General features: G+C 34.8%; 1 protein-coding gene across 3 annotated transcripts; it reads left to right on the forward strand.

Annotated features, from left to right (window-relative positions):
- The first annotated feature begins 1,564 nt into the window (after nucleotides 1-1,564).
- Nucleotides 1,565-14,078, forward strand: aqp9b (aquaporin 9b). 3 transcript variants are annotated; one of them, XM_077228586.1, is made up of 7 exons: nucleotides 1,642-1,868; nucleotides 3,310-3,436; nucleotides 9,418-9,555; nucleotides 9,870-9,988; nucleotides 10,318-10,535; nucleotides 12,570-12,634; nucleotides 12,807-14,078. In XM_077228586.1, coding segments are annotated over exons 1-7 (771 nt in total). In that variant the 5' UTR covers nucleotides 1,642-1,766; the 3' UTR covers nucleotides 12,809-14,078. The 3 variants fall into 3 exon arrangements, with proteins under 3 accessions (XP_077084700.1, XP_077084701.1, XP_077084702.1); XM_077228585.1 differs by lacking the exon at nucleotides 12,570-12,634 and having other exon boundaries at nucleotides 1,565-1,868; XM_077228587.1 differs by lacking the exons at nucleotides 12,570-12,634; nucleotides 12,807-14,078 and adding an exon at nucleotides 12,295-12,460 and having other exon boundaries at nucleotides 1,643-1,868.
- The last annotated feature ends 1,013 nt before the right edge of the window (nucleotides 14,079-15,091 follow it).

A 15,091-nucleotide genomic window follows, 5' to 3' on the forward strand; every position in this document is an offset into this window, starting at 1 on the left:
AATCTTGGATGTTGTAGAGCGTTTATAACTCAACTATATTCGGTTGATACAATCACAAATTCAAGTAAAATCCTACATAACAGCCTGTTTATAAAACCGTATAGGCCCAATCAAGTCCTGCTATAAAAAATAATGTTGCTCTCACTGTGTCATGCTATTAACTAACTATTAACTAACTAAAGAATTAAGAATATTGAGAAAAAATATCGAACTGCCTTTAGTGAATTCCGTTCTTATGGACTTAAAAAACATAGGTGTGATGGCCTGCAAAGGCAAGACTTGCAATCCAAAAACCCAATAGTTTAAAGTGTTATGTCATCTACAATTAAATAATTTGCCTAAAGGCCTACAGCCTACTATAGGCTATTTTAATAGCCTATAGTAGGCCTAGGCTTTATTATTATTATTATTTATTTTATTTTTTTAATGGCCAGCCTACAGTTATTATGTGTGACATAAGGGACCTAGGGCTGTTAAGATGATGAAGGGGACGGGGTGTTATAATTTGTTAGAACCCACTGGGGTGCTTTTTCTCCATCAGCACATCCCCCTCATTTCGCAGCACTGACAGTGTCTGCCTCACATCAAAGACGACACCCCCAGAACAAGTGACAGTGATTAATGCAAACAAAACATATCGCTACCATCCTATCGCTTCTTCTGTTCACACCACAGCCATGGGACGCCAACTCTGGCCCTCTTTGTTTTTACTTTGTCAAACAGCTCCACCCGGTGGACAAATATACGCATTACAAGTTGAAGCTGCGCTGGAACGCTTCTCTCAATGAGAAGAATTTACAAGAATAAGAAATCCCAATGAATAACAAGTAGGCTATGCAAAACACTGATAGGCTATGTTATATTTCGAGACTAAATTAAAAAATACCTAGTTGTGGCTGTTTTTTGTGCATGTGTTTTTCAGTTCACGTAGTCCTATGTTCTGTAGGTCATTGACAAATAAATGATAATGATGATAATTAAAAAAATGATACGTTTGCATGTAAATACATATTGCGTCAACATCAAAAGAAAGTAATAAAATATTGCATCTTTTTTTTCTCGGTTTTTTTTACCCTTTTTTGTTAAAGCTCAACAAAAACAGTAAATGTAGGCCTATATTAATTTTTTAATGAACTGCATTTATACCATATATATATATATATATATATATATATATATATATATATATATATATTCATATACATATATATGTGTGTGTGTATGTGTATGTGTATGTGTATATATATATATATATATATATATATATATATATATATATATTATACTGGGATATTTTTTCCCTTTTTCCCAGACAGAAAAAAATCAGCGTCTCTTTGTTGAACTGAAATGGAGTGTATTAGCTTAATTGGTTAACTCCAACTTCTGTTAATCATTCTAATTAAAAAGCTATAAATGTTTGATTTTTAAAAATATTTTTTTACACCTCGTAAACAAAGATTAATTGAACGTTTTCTCAGAGAACTCGTCTTTTCTGTAGCGTTAATTTCGCAAACGATAGTTGAACAAATAAGCCACGTAGGCTAATGATATTTTCTAGTTGATCGAACTCGTATTTGTCTCGGCACGAAGGGGATGGATAGAATGAGAGCAAAGAGGAACCACCAACCTGTCTTGTCAGTGTGTTTAATGACATCTAAGTAGCAGCAGGAGGGGCGGGGAAGGTTAAAGCCTAAGACACTCAAACTCCAGCGGGCTCAGCTCTTCAACTGTTTGTCCGGACATCACATCTCACTTGCGGGGAAACTATGGAGCTCGAAAACATCAGAAAATTGAGGGGCAAATGCATGTTGAGACGGGACATAATAAGAGAGTTTCTGGCAGAATTACTGGGGACATTCGTATTAATAGTAAGTCTTTTGCCTATCAGAACTTCAGAACTTGTAAAACTGAGATTAACCACACAGTTTGATAATGCATCAGAATTATAATGAATATTTCAAGTGTAATGGACTGTTTTGTGTCCATTTTTTAGTTTAATAATAAATCAGTCTGTCAACTTATTTCATTCTTGTTGTATAGGGGGTGTTGAGGTTGACATTCTTTCGATTTAAATAAGCTCTTAACATAAACCACATATTAGTATGGTTATAGCAGCTGTATGTAAACATAACATTTTAGACTAAACGCATTGCATTAAATGCAACACCCTTGAGTGATGTAAACTTGTTGTGATGTAGTGTCTTCTTATGTTATGCTTCTTATTGGTCAATTCTAATGGCTATTTAATGGGATATGGCTGTTTAAATTGGCAAGGACTTGATCTCAGTAACTACTGTATAAGGATTTGTGTAAAAAGTACAAATAGACATTTTCTCTGGCAGTGGTTTTGTATGTTAGTTCTTAAGCACCTTGTTCAAACCCCTTTCAAAGTTGTCAATTTGTGGCAACGATTTTTTGGCAATTCTGTTCCCCAAAATAAAGTTCCAATAATAATAGGATTATTTTATTATTGCTATATATTATAAAGGTGTTTATTTTTTTAACTGTAAAGTCCATTATGGTCAGTCCATTATGGTCAGGGCGGTACCCCAAAGCAACTAAATGCTGAATCAAAATCTTTTCACTTCATTAACACCAGTAGAACACACTGTAGAAAAAGTCTGTATATTTCATTTTAAATAAAAATAAAAAATTAAATATATTTAATATATATTGTAAGTAAAAGAAGATTTATTCTCAGGACAAATGTATTTTTCATAAAGTCAGATGCTGTTACAAGCTGTCACATTTAATAAATGTTATACATTTATTTGTTTGTATTGTACATTTACATTTTGCAGTTTTGTGAACTGGTGTGTGTTTCTGTTTCATAATTGTTTAACTGTTAAAATTTTGTCATGTCTTGGTTTGACAACTTGGTTTGACAACTTATCCCATATAGACAAACAACATGCCCCATGCAGTATTACTTTAAAGAGAAATACATTTGACTACAAAAATGACTACCTGATGCTTTGATGAGTAATATCATAAATCTTCTTTTACTTATAATATATATATTTAATTTTTTTATTTAGATATTAAAACATGAAATATACAGACTTTTTCTACAGTGTGTTCTACTGGTGTTAATTAAGTGAAAAGATTTTGATTCACCATGACAGATTTAGTTGCTTTGGGGTACCGCCCTGACCATAATGGACTGAGCTTTTGAACAAGCTGCTATACTAATTAGTTTTGAATAAGTGCTCCACAACAAGAGAGTGCTTTTCCTATCTACATGGCGGTAGCTTTTTCCACTAATTGTCTTCCTAAATTGTCTTCTCTCTGCCTATTTCCTGTTTACAGCTGTTCGGTTGTGGTTCAGTGGCCCAAAAAGTCCTGAGCAGAGGCACAGGTGGAGAAGATCTCACCATCCACTTTGGCTTTACTCTAGGGGTGATGCTTGCTGTGTACATGGCAGGAGGCGTGTCAGGTAACTCGTCACACTGGCCAATAGAGAAGATAACGTATATACAACTTCAATTCACCTTACAGTCAGTTACCTAAATAGTCTGCTATCAAAAATAATACACAAATTTAATGGAACTTTGCAGTTCACTTGTTGAAATTATTCCAATATACATGTTCAGGTGATTGAGAAAAGGCACTGGGACAGCTTCAAAGTTCAAAGCATCTTTTAATTTCAAAGGTCATATTTAGCTATCCATCAGGACTGTTTTTCACAGTCGTTTGTGATCTTTGATCATGCTCAACAAACAAGCGATGTACTCACCTATAAGCCATATGCAACACTACAATATCCGTACTATAACCGATACCACATATACAGCTCAATTTATTCCTCCATTTGGAGTGTATGTGTGTTTATTCAATTAAAACCTACTGTAAACCTGGTCAAAGGAGTAAAATGGCTTGTGAGGCGGAAAAATCATTTCATGCAGTAATAAGCCTTAGACAGCTGGATCCAATATTCCCCATGCTGAGTATTCCATCTTGACCTTTGACCCCAAAGAGAAAGAGAGTGAAGGTCGGATTTGCTTCAGTGCATAACAGACTTGTGCTTCGATACAAATTTTAGGATTAATGAACGACATAATGGAGGAGGAAAACCTTGTGCTTATTGTATTTGAGGTGCTTGGTTTCTCTGTCATTTTTTATTTTTTTTGGGGGGGGGGTCCTCAAAAATATACTGTAGTGATGGACAGGGGGAGGAGGAAATGATGGCTCAATTACATGTTCTTAAACCTTGCATAAGGCTTAGTGTCAAGCAGAGGCGTGTGTCGGGTTTGATGGCCAGATTGGAAACGTATGCCTGGCCTTCATTAAGTGAATTCCTCAAGGATTATGGTGAGGTGAAGCTTTTATTATAATGTGTTACAATAATGCTGAGGATTCCAGGAATTTCTTTTAATGAGAAGCAACAACAACAACAACAACAACAACAACAACAAAAAATAAGAGCACATTTACACGATAAGACAAAGTGGCAAAACATTATTGGCAATAATTGACTACACTAACCTCACTGCTCTCTCAGTTGAATAGACTCCAGATAATCTCGTTTTCGAATGAGTAGTAGCTTAAATCTAGACTCGCAGAAAGCATGTCCTATGTTCATGTGTTGTGCATTCATATATTGTATGTAAAAGAAACCTACAAGAGATCTTGAGATGCAAACCACTCTCTCTCTTCAAAGGCTTCTGGAGATATATATCGCTTATTCTTTTACTCTCTGGCACCCATACCTCCTGAATCTGAGGGCACACAGAAAGGACCTCTAGATGTTCACAGGATGTCTTGCCCTGGCCCATATGTTCTCATTAGTGTCACAGTAATCAGCAACTTAGATATTCTCACATGAATGTGCTGTCACAGAGTTGCAGTTTACCAGGGGTGCGTTTCCCTGGTAAACCCTTTGGCACATTTTTCAAAAACAGTCTTAACATTCTCTAAATGATGTTTCATTAACAAAGTTCAGGAGGAGCACATTTAAATGATGTATCCAATCAACATGTCATCAGCAATTATCATGTCTATCCTATCAGCATGAGAGGAGGCCTATATACAGTATATATACACAGCAACGTTCCTCGACAGTTTTCAGCATCCCTCCACCACCCCGACTCTTCACTCTTGGCTGGTTCCTACCACAGCTAGGAATACGGGGGGGTGTACTCTAGGTTTGGGCCAAATACTGAGCCCGGCGCCCTCTCCTCGGACAGCACGCCAAATACATGTACTCTATCTGGCTCATTTTTTGTAAGTGTGAACTTGTGAAACTGTAAGTGCAATTGTCACAACTCTATTGCATGTCTGCAAAATGTGTTAACTCACCCAAAACATTTAATTCATGCTTCAAAACCTAGTTATTGTGTCAATAAATTGGCCAATGGCACCAAAAACAAATAAAAAATCTGTCATTGTGTGATGCACACTGGTCAGAATGTTTAGATGTTTTTTTCTCCATGGAAATATTTGTTATACAAATTTAAATTTTTTCCCCCTACTTTATTATTGACACTAACTGCTTTCTATGCTATACAAGAATGTCAGTTTTGTCTGTGTAAATACAGATTCTGAGAGTAGTTAATAATTGACTAGGAAAAGTCAATACTGTATATGTATATATATATATATATATATATATATATATATATATATTAGTTTGCAACCTTGATTGGATGATTGATAAGATTGTGATTCCTATTGCATTCCAAATTCAAGTCTGATGTGAACAAGAAACTAATTGTTCCGAGAGCTAAACTTATTGTTTTGAGAGAAAAAACGTCTCATTTGAAAATTGAGCCAAAGCGAAGTCTTGAGCAAAATAAGCAAGCTGGCATTCAGTACAATCTCTATATTTTATTTAGAATATATACAATGTCATTTACATCTTTTAGTTTGGCAAGAGATTTGAGTTATTTGACATAAAAAGTAGCAATACAACTGTGTTCCAATCTACTCTAGTGTGTAAGGAGGAGTCTTTAATTGATTCTGTAAATAAAGCAACATTTTTGTTTGTTTATTTATTTATAAACCACAATTAAAACAACGCAATGTTGACCAATGTGCTGTAAAATTACACAGTAAAATTACACAAATAAAATACTTAGTATTTAAATAAAATACTATAATAATAATAATAAAATACTAACCCTAACAATGTCTTACAACATCTGTTAAGAGCCTCTTGCCAATGAGCCTACTGAACCAAATGCTAATTCAAGCAAATGTAATTTCAGGTTTTGTTTAAAATAACCTAAAGAAGGATCGCTTTGGAATAACTGAGAACAATGAGAATTAGTCCTCAGATGCGATGTCGTTAATTTATAGCAAAAAATCTGGCATCATTTTGAACAGCCTTAATTGTACTCAAAAGAATTAGTTAAAAGAAGTTATTACTCCACAGCCTGCGTTACATCAATAACCAACTTGGTTGAATGACAAATTTGCAACAATACGGTTTCGGGAAACAGTCTAGATAGTTGAATTCTTCATCGTACTATGGTATTTAAGCAGTGAGTTACGTCGTTGTACAGTAAACACACACCAGCCCTGTGAATAGTTGAAGTGCGTGGTCATCTTTAAAAAACAATTATTACATCAAATAATAGAATTGGATAGTAAATATAACAATAATAATACATTTGTTGTGTTGCAGGTCGGGTTGTGCAGAGAAGATATGTTGAGGGGCATAAGACCCTGTGGTTTATTCGTCAGAATAAATTCGTTTGAATTGTGCAATTGTGCATGTTTTATTTTGGTGATACATGCAACTGAATTATCAGGGGTGACAAGTCATGAGCTTCAGATCTGTTCCTCATCATATGCCAGCAGTTCTCGCTTCTCACTGTGTACAGTGAGCAATATATAAATCTGCAGTATATGTATGCAATGTTATAGCCCGAGTTCTGCAGTTTAAAGTGTGCATTTGTGCATGAATAAGTTGGTTTCCCCAGCAGCCCACATGACTGTGAATGTGATAATCTTACACGCTGTGATGATGACTACAGTATTGAACTAATGAGCTTTTCTGGAGCATATGTCCCAGGGTGAAGTCAGGTGTAGGCACTGGCCCATCATTATTAAGCCTTTAACTGACTCTACGTGACGTACACAATGGAGATATATTTTTGTAATGTAATAATTCTTGTGAATGAAAAAAATTTAATTCTGTTTTTTGGGTCAGTGAAAAATAAGGTTTGTCAAGATGAGAAATTAGAAAATCTTGTAAAAACTTGTTTTAAAAAGCATGCATCAGGTATGTAAAAATGTACATGGAGTATTTATGTTGATTTTATGTAATTAAAAATGAGATTTGCACCATTTTTTATGAAAGTTAAGACTGAATGTACCTGAATGTGTCAAATGGTGTAACTGACAAAGAATGAGAAATATTAAATATTTTATCCACCTAGATGGCATGTAATTGTATTCATAGAAATAAATACTTCATTTTAATATATCACACGAAAATAGATTTTATTAGAGTTATCTCTAAATGTAATTTTTAATGTGTTTTTGGTATATTTGCCAGGTCATATGCTGAAAACACCTGTTTTCTAAATAATCTTTGACAAATAATGTAAAGAGTGTTAAAAACCATGTTATTACACTAAACTAGATTACTAAATTTTATTTCACATTAATTTTCCTGTGTAATTATATTTTTTATGAAAAACACTGGTTATGCCAATTGACAGTAAACAGTTACACCACCACCACGCAGCACGTTTAAGCTTCAGCGAGAACCAATGAGGTTCATTCTCATGTTACACAGCATGTTTAAGCTTCAGCGAGAACCAATGAGGTTCATTCTCGTGTTACGCAGCACTTTTGAGCTTCTGCAAGAACCAATGATGTCCATTCTCGTGTTACGCAGCACTTTTGAACTTCTATATGAACCAATGAGGCTCATTCTCATGTTACACAGCATGTTTGAGCTTCAGCGAGAACCAATGAGGTTCATTCTCGTGTTACACAGCATGTTTGAGCTTCCGCAAGAACTAATGAGGTTCATTCTCATGTTACGCAGCACATTTAAGCTTCAGCGAGAACCAATGAGGTTCATTCTCGTGTTACACAGCGCGTTTAAGCTTCATCAAGAACCAATGAGGTTCATTCTCGTGTTACGCAGCACGTTTGAGATTCTGCAAGAACCAATGAGGTTACATTGGTTACATTGAACACTGAGTTCCAAATAGTAGGTTAGTTTATATTACATTTTTAATCAGCATCATAAACTAGTGATATTTGACTAAATTGGCCCCTAACAGAAAGGCTTGTAATATGAGTCAATAGGTGTAACCGGTTACACCATCTGACATTTCAGTTCAAATTTGACAGGCATCAAATTTGACAGGCATTATCATGGACACCTATGTAATCATGTGGCCTTGGTGGTAATATTAAAAATATAATTTTTAAAGGTAATAATAATTTTTATAATAATGATGATTTATCAATGTATTCCCAGGGTCATACCATTTGACATATACTTAAAAATACCTGACCACACCCTAAAATTGTCAAATTATCTCACATTTTAAAGAAAGTTAATAACATTTGCATGCAGCAGTTAGTGTCACCGGGGGTCCATCTCTGTGTTATAATTTCCTGTCACATGGTCTTCTTACACAATATTAACAAAATGACTCCTTGAATGGTGGTTACACCACACTGAAGAATGTGACTCCCCAAATTAATTATAATATTCAGAACAATGGTGTTCCATTTACTTTTATTTACTGTTAAATAGTTCTAATGTAAGATAACGTCAAACTAGCTGATATGGTGTTTTATTGAGAATTTCACCTTTTTTAAACAAGATAAATTATTTGGTACAAAGCTTTGATGGTTACACCACATTGACATTTTTGCAATCATCCCCCAAATATTCTCTCAAAATCAATTAAAACCAGAAATTTTAGACTTGGTCCTCAAAAAAGAGAATGTATGAAAGTAAAAGTCCAGTGCTTTTTTTTTTATCAGTTTTTCTGGTATGAGACCTGAAACGGTGTGTACGGTGAGGTCACAGACAGTTCTAAAGGCCTGAGCGCTCTTATGTCAAAACAGAGTTACTCCTAAGCCCTGCTGTGATGTCAGAACACTCAGCCAGATTATGTCAGACCTAATTCCCATTGACTTCCTCGACTAGTTTTTGTAGACAGTGTTTATGAGGAACTCTCTGGATTAAGAGGGGGGAATGTGAGAGCATATACCTAGCAGCGAGAGAAATCAAATATCTGTTTGAAATGAGTTTGAAATGAATGACACAGTGTATCCCTTTGATTGTATTAGACAATAATCTGTACCACAAAAAAACTCAGCATGCTTTTATACAAACCTCATTCAATACAAAATCACCATAAAATAGTGGACCATTAAAACCAATACAAATGATTTGCTGTCATCAAAGGTTTGCAGTGTCTCAATTAGTGCATCTTATTGCAGGTGGACATGTGAACCCAGCTGTTTCTCTGGCTATGGTTGTCGTTGGGAAACTCCCAATAAAGAAATTTCCTGTCTATGTGGCAGCTCAATTTCTTGGTGCCTTTGCCGGGTCTTGTGCGGTCTATAGTCTGTACTATGGTAAGTTTTCAGTGCACTTCTATGTTATTGCTTCTGTTATTGACTCCTCTTCTATGGCAATCTGCTAAAGTATACTTACATACATCTATATATTAGACACATAACTCTAACTAAATGGTCTGGCTTGTTTTGACCTTTGATAGATTTAGATTAGACATTAGATCTAATATTTGAGAGTACAATTAATACTTCCTATTAATTCATTTCTAAAATATTATAGTTGAAAAGCTGTTGGATGTTGAAATCTATCCTTTGCAGGAACTTTTTGCATTTTTCAGCATAAAATACATTTAAAAAATGTATCTTGTCCATAGGTGCCTTTGCCAATTTCTCTGATGGACATCTGCTGGTTACTGGTCAAAATGCCACAGCAGGTATCTTTGCTTCATATCCACGTGAAGATCTCTCATTGTTAAATGGATTTGTTGATCAGGTGAGTGTAACACACAGTAATTCATTATTCAAACTACCAGATCTCACTGGTTATTATACAGTCAAATGGTTTTAAAGCTTGTGGTTTGAATTATTTGAGTTAAAAGGAAAGAACAGTAAATATAAATCATAAGCATAGAAATAAGTGGTGGAGAACTTTTTACCAAGAAAACTAATAAAAAGAAAACCCTAAATGAAATAGACTTTAAACTCACAATGTGAATTTATTTCCTATTTTTAAATTTCTATCACAATTAATTTTACATTTTTTCCTTTGAGATAAAACTTCTATGAGAATGTTTTGCTGATCACTGGTCTCTGTTTACACAGGTGATCGGCACAGGTGCCCTGGTCCTCTGTATTTTAGCCATAGTAGATAAGAAGAATATCGGGGCACCTAAAGGGATGGAGCCTCTGGTTATTGGGCTGAGCATCCTGGCTATCGGAGTGTCCATGGCGCTGAACTGCGGCTATCCGATCAACCCTGCCAGAGACTTGGGACCACGGCTTTTCACTGCTGTAGCGGGATGGGGCTTAGAAGTGTTCAGGTACAAACCTGTGCTGCATCAACATACTCTTTCTGTTATTGTTCGGTTGGATTTTCCACTTCTTCCCTTAAATTTATTATTAAAAATACATATAATAGAGAAATTTGTATATTGGTGTGTACTAAAACACAATACACCTAGAAGTGTTACCCTGTGACACAAGATTCAGCATGTGAGAAACAGAGGCACACCTCCCACCTACGTACCTTTAGAAACTCCAAATAGACTTTAAGTCCAAATAGATTCCTATCACCATTCTTCTGACAGAGCAAATAAATTTTTTAATGCACTTGTGTATCTCCTGCATATTGAAGAAATTTTAAAAATGTACGTGAGGCAGTCTCCTTGCATAACTATTCAGTGTGGCACAACCAAAGACGGGACGCATTTTATTCCTCTAACTTTTCCTATTAAAGGGAAAAAAACGTTATCGCCTTTCACTATAACTCTACTTTAGCAATCATAGTTATAGGTCATTGTCACAGAGAGAGAGAGTTTTTGTTGCTGCTCTTCAACAGCAACAATAATCTGATTTCATGCACATGCCTGAGTAAAGAATGATGAAGTGTTTTTTAAAATAATTGTCTAACATAATGCAATAGAGGTGGATAAACAGAAAACTGCTGTGTTTACAATCACAAATTTCACGAAGTTAAAAATCTCTAAAACACTATAGCCCTTAACTCATTCACGCAAATCTCTTGAAATTTACTGATTAGTCTGATTGGTCATTCAGCTGTCAAATATTTCTGTATATTTTTACTTTTTTTATTATTATAAGTATTTATTATACTACAAACAAACACAGGGTGACATCCATGAAGAGCAAATCACATATCAGTTGACTACGTGAGGAAGTGCTTGATCTGTCTGCTTAATTTGTCTTCCAACTGGAAGACAGATTATGCAGAGTGTCTGCATGCAGTGGCTATGCATTTGTTTACAGTTACCTTTGCCAACTTGTTTGTAGAACAGGTTGAAGGACACAGAGCATTTGTTTTCTCAGTAGCCAATAAAAGGATCAAGGGATTGAGGGAGGGAAAGAGAGCTGCTGACAGGGAGCACTGGAGTGACACACTAAGCACAGATTACAATGAATGCATTAGTGTCTGTGCAGCAAGACTAGACACCAAAACAGTGTTGACATCATCCATCAGTCTGACTACAGAACAACACTTCAGATACACCAGTAATGTACAGGCACATTCCTAATCAAGTCTACTTTAACCTTAATTACAATTGTAATTTACAACTGATGTAGAATTAAAATGGAATGAAATTCAAAGAAATGCATACGTCCCAAATAATGTTTTATCCCATTCATATTTTAAACATTAGAAGATATGAATCACCAATACGCAAAATGACACCTATATAAATTTCCATTTAATTTATATACAGTGGCCACACAAAGTATTTGGACGATTTTTGCAATATTTGGTTACTTAAATCATTTATGTCTGAATGTTATTGCATTAAATGCAAAATATCAATCCAAGTGGCATCTGCAAACAAATGATACTAGACATTTTCACAGACCATTCTGCTTCAAAACGGTGTTTGTAATAATATGTGTGTATATATACTACCATTAAAAACTTTAGGGTCAGTAAATTAAATAAATTCACACTATAATTCAGCAAGAATGCATTAAATTGATCATAAGTAGACATTTATAATGTTATGAAATATTTCTATTTCAAATCAATACTTTTCTATTCATCAAAGAATCATACTTTTTTTTAATCATATTATGCAGCACAACTTTCTTTCAACATTGATAATGAAAGAAATGTTTCTTGGACACCGAATCATCACAGAATGATTTCTGACGGATCATGTGACACTGAAGACTGGAGTAATGATGCTGAGAATTCAGCTTTGCCATCACAGGAATACATTACATTTTAAAATATATGAAAAAAGTATATTAAAATGATTAATTAATAAATATTTAAATAATAATTATTAAATTTGTTTATAATATTTTACAATTTTACTGTTTTTACTGTATTTGTGATTAAATAAATGCAGCCTTGATGCCCTAAAAAATCATCTTCCCGTCATTCCAGTTCAAACTCTGGCTACACATACTGCATGTAAAAATCTTATTTATATTTTTCTTTGAAAATTCTTACATTCAAAGTTTTGCCCAGCCCTATTCTCTATTCTCACCTGTGCGTTTTTTTTTTTGTGTGTGTGTGTGTGTGTGTGTGTGTGTGTGTGTGTGTGTGTGTGTGTGTGTGTGTGTGTGTGTGTGTGTGTGTTCAGAGCTGGAAATGGCTGGTGGTGGGTTCCAGTGGCTGGGCCGATGTTGGGAGGTGTGTTTGGGGCAGTGATCTACTTCCTAATGATTGAGCTGCACCATCCTGAACCTGAGAAGAACCTTGAAGATGACAACAGCATCAAAGACAAATATGAATTAAACACCGTCAACTGAAAAGAGAGGGAAAGTATGGTATCTTTTCCTTCACCATAGACATCAAGCAAGAAACTCTCTTCTTCTCTGTCTTTTCCTCAAGATCTCTTTTCTGAGTCTTTTGCCAAAGTACACTCATTAAACCAAGAAGTTATGAACGACAGCAAGTGTTAATTATGAATAATTCTAGTTATTTTAATGTTTTTAACAGAAGTAGAACTATAGAGAATGTTCAAAGAGCACCATCAACATGGAGCAAATAGAAACAATCAGGTGTTTTATGGAAAGCATCAGCAGTTGCTTAACCATCAACAAGTGTCACACCAATGCCAGTAAAAGATTATCATGATTTCCAACTGGTTTCTCAGCAGTTTTGTACAGACTCAGTGAAAGAGTTGAACTACTCAAGGATTGTTGTATCTATAATGTCCTTCATTCCTTTGTCCAATCCTACTACTATTTGTCTTCTTCTTAACTTTCACAGAGATCTGACAACCCTATAACAGCAGATACATGTTTTTCTCTCACTAAAACGAAGGAAGAGGGTACTTTACTGTCCAATCTGTTTACTCAAAGATGAAAAGTCCAGACGAATCAGTGCAACATATGAACTAACTGCATGCATAACTGCTGATAAGGTAACATGCATGAGGTAACAGGATAAATGTTACAATGCATGCTAAAAACAAACCTGCGATGAATTATTAAATATAAGCTTAAGAAAAAGTAGATGTGTATTTATGCTACAGTGTGTTAAATGTAGAAAAAAATATTTTTAAGGAGAAAGGAGCAGTATTGTGTAGAATACCACATTCAGACATGTTCACATTTCAGGCATAGCAAAGCTTAATGTGACATTTTTAATGCATAAGGCAAAGCTTAGGTGTTTTGTAGCTATTGTTTATGGGAAAGAAATATGTTTAATATGTTTTTTTCTCTTTTTTAAAATTAACTTAGTAATTTATTTCTTGGCACTTGAATTAATAGCATTTGTTTGTACAATTCAAAAAGATCATATTATATTTTTTTGTCTTTTATGGTGTTATTTAAATTTCAGTTTCAGAACTGCACTGTCATTCCTAATGTAGACCTGACATAAAATAAACATATACTGTTATACACAATTCATGTCTGTTTTCCTGTGAATGAGGATTTAGACTACAGCAACCATTATATTCCTAGAGACATTGTGTCTGTATTCTACAGTATTGCATCACAGTCCGTTTAGTCCTTCCCTAAGATAGACACATCTAAACTAATTTACCTTCTTAGATAATGATAATGGCCTTCGCAAATATGCACAAATGTTACATTTGTGAATTAATTTGTTTAGAGAAACATTAATTCAACTCAGCATATCCAATATAAGCAGAAGACCGGTGGATAAACCACATGCTGCTATGGTAAAGTTAAATAGTAGTAGGAAGAGATGAAATAAACAACTGTATCTGACCTGATTTAATCATTATCACTATCTGACCATCACCATCAGCTCACTGAGACCACTGGATTTCTGCTTACATATAACCTCTGTTTCTGCTAATCAGACTGTAGCATGTTCATCCGCCAACCATTCTATAAAACAAAATAAGCAACCATAAGCACACGAGAAGATTTTTTTTTAAAGTTGATTATAATTTAGAAAATCATCAACAACATAATTATGATTGGGAAGACTATTGGCATTTTAATGTACACCTTCCTGACTTAGTCAGGAAAAGCAAGGTTACTAGGTGAACGATGACCTCTGTCCAGTTTACTCAAATGCTCTCAGATTCTATAACAGTGAATAACAGCATCTTTGCAGATGTGCATTAAACTGAAACATTAGCAACATTGTGCTTGTCAGTGAGCTATATGATCACATCTGAAAGAAAGGAAGAAAGAAAGAAAGAAAGAGAGAGAGATATGATAGATGGATAGATAAACAGACAGACAGATAGATGACAGACAGACAGACAGACAGATAGATGACAGACAGACAGACAGACAGACAGATAGATGACAGACAGACAGACAGACAGACAGACAGACAGACAGACAGATAGATGACAGACAGACAGACAGACAGATAGATGACAGACAGACAGACAGACAGACAGACAGACAGACAGACAGACAGACAGATAGATGACAG

Source organism: Siphateles boraxobius, unplaced genomic scaffold (genome assembly GCF_051911475.1).
Source record: "Siphateles boraxobius isolate OS27281-9 unplaced genomic scaffold, OSU_SipBor_1 130, whole genome shotgun sequence".
Lineage (NCBI taxonomy): Eukaryota > Metazoa > Chordata > Actinopteri > Cypriniformes > Leuciscidae > Siphateles > Siphateles boraxobius.

Bases quoted from the DNA above. Each gene is read 5' to 3' on its own strand.
- aqp9b (XM_077228585.1), top strand. From the start codon at position 1,767: ATGGAGCTCGAAAACATCAGAAAATTGAGGGGCAAATGCATGTTGAGA. The intron at 1,869-3,309 runs GTAAGTCTTTTG...TCCTGTTTACAG, and splicing joins TGGGGACATTCGTATTAATA to CTGTTCGGTTGTGGTTCAGT. The intron at 9,556-9,869 runs GTAAGTTTTCAG...TCTTGTCCATAG, and splicing joins GGTCTATAGTCTGTACTATG to GTGCCTTTGCCAATTTCTCT.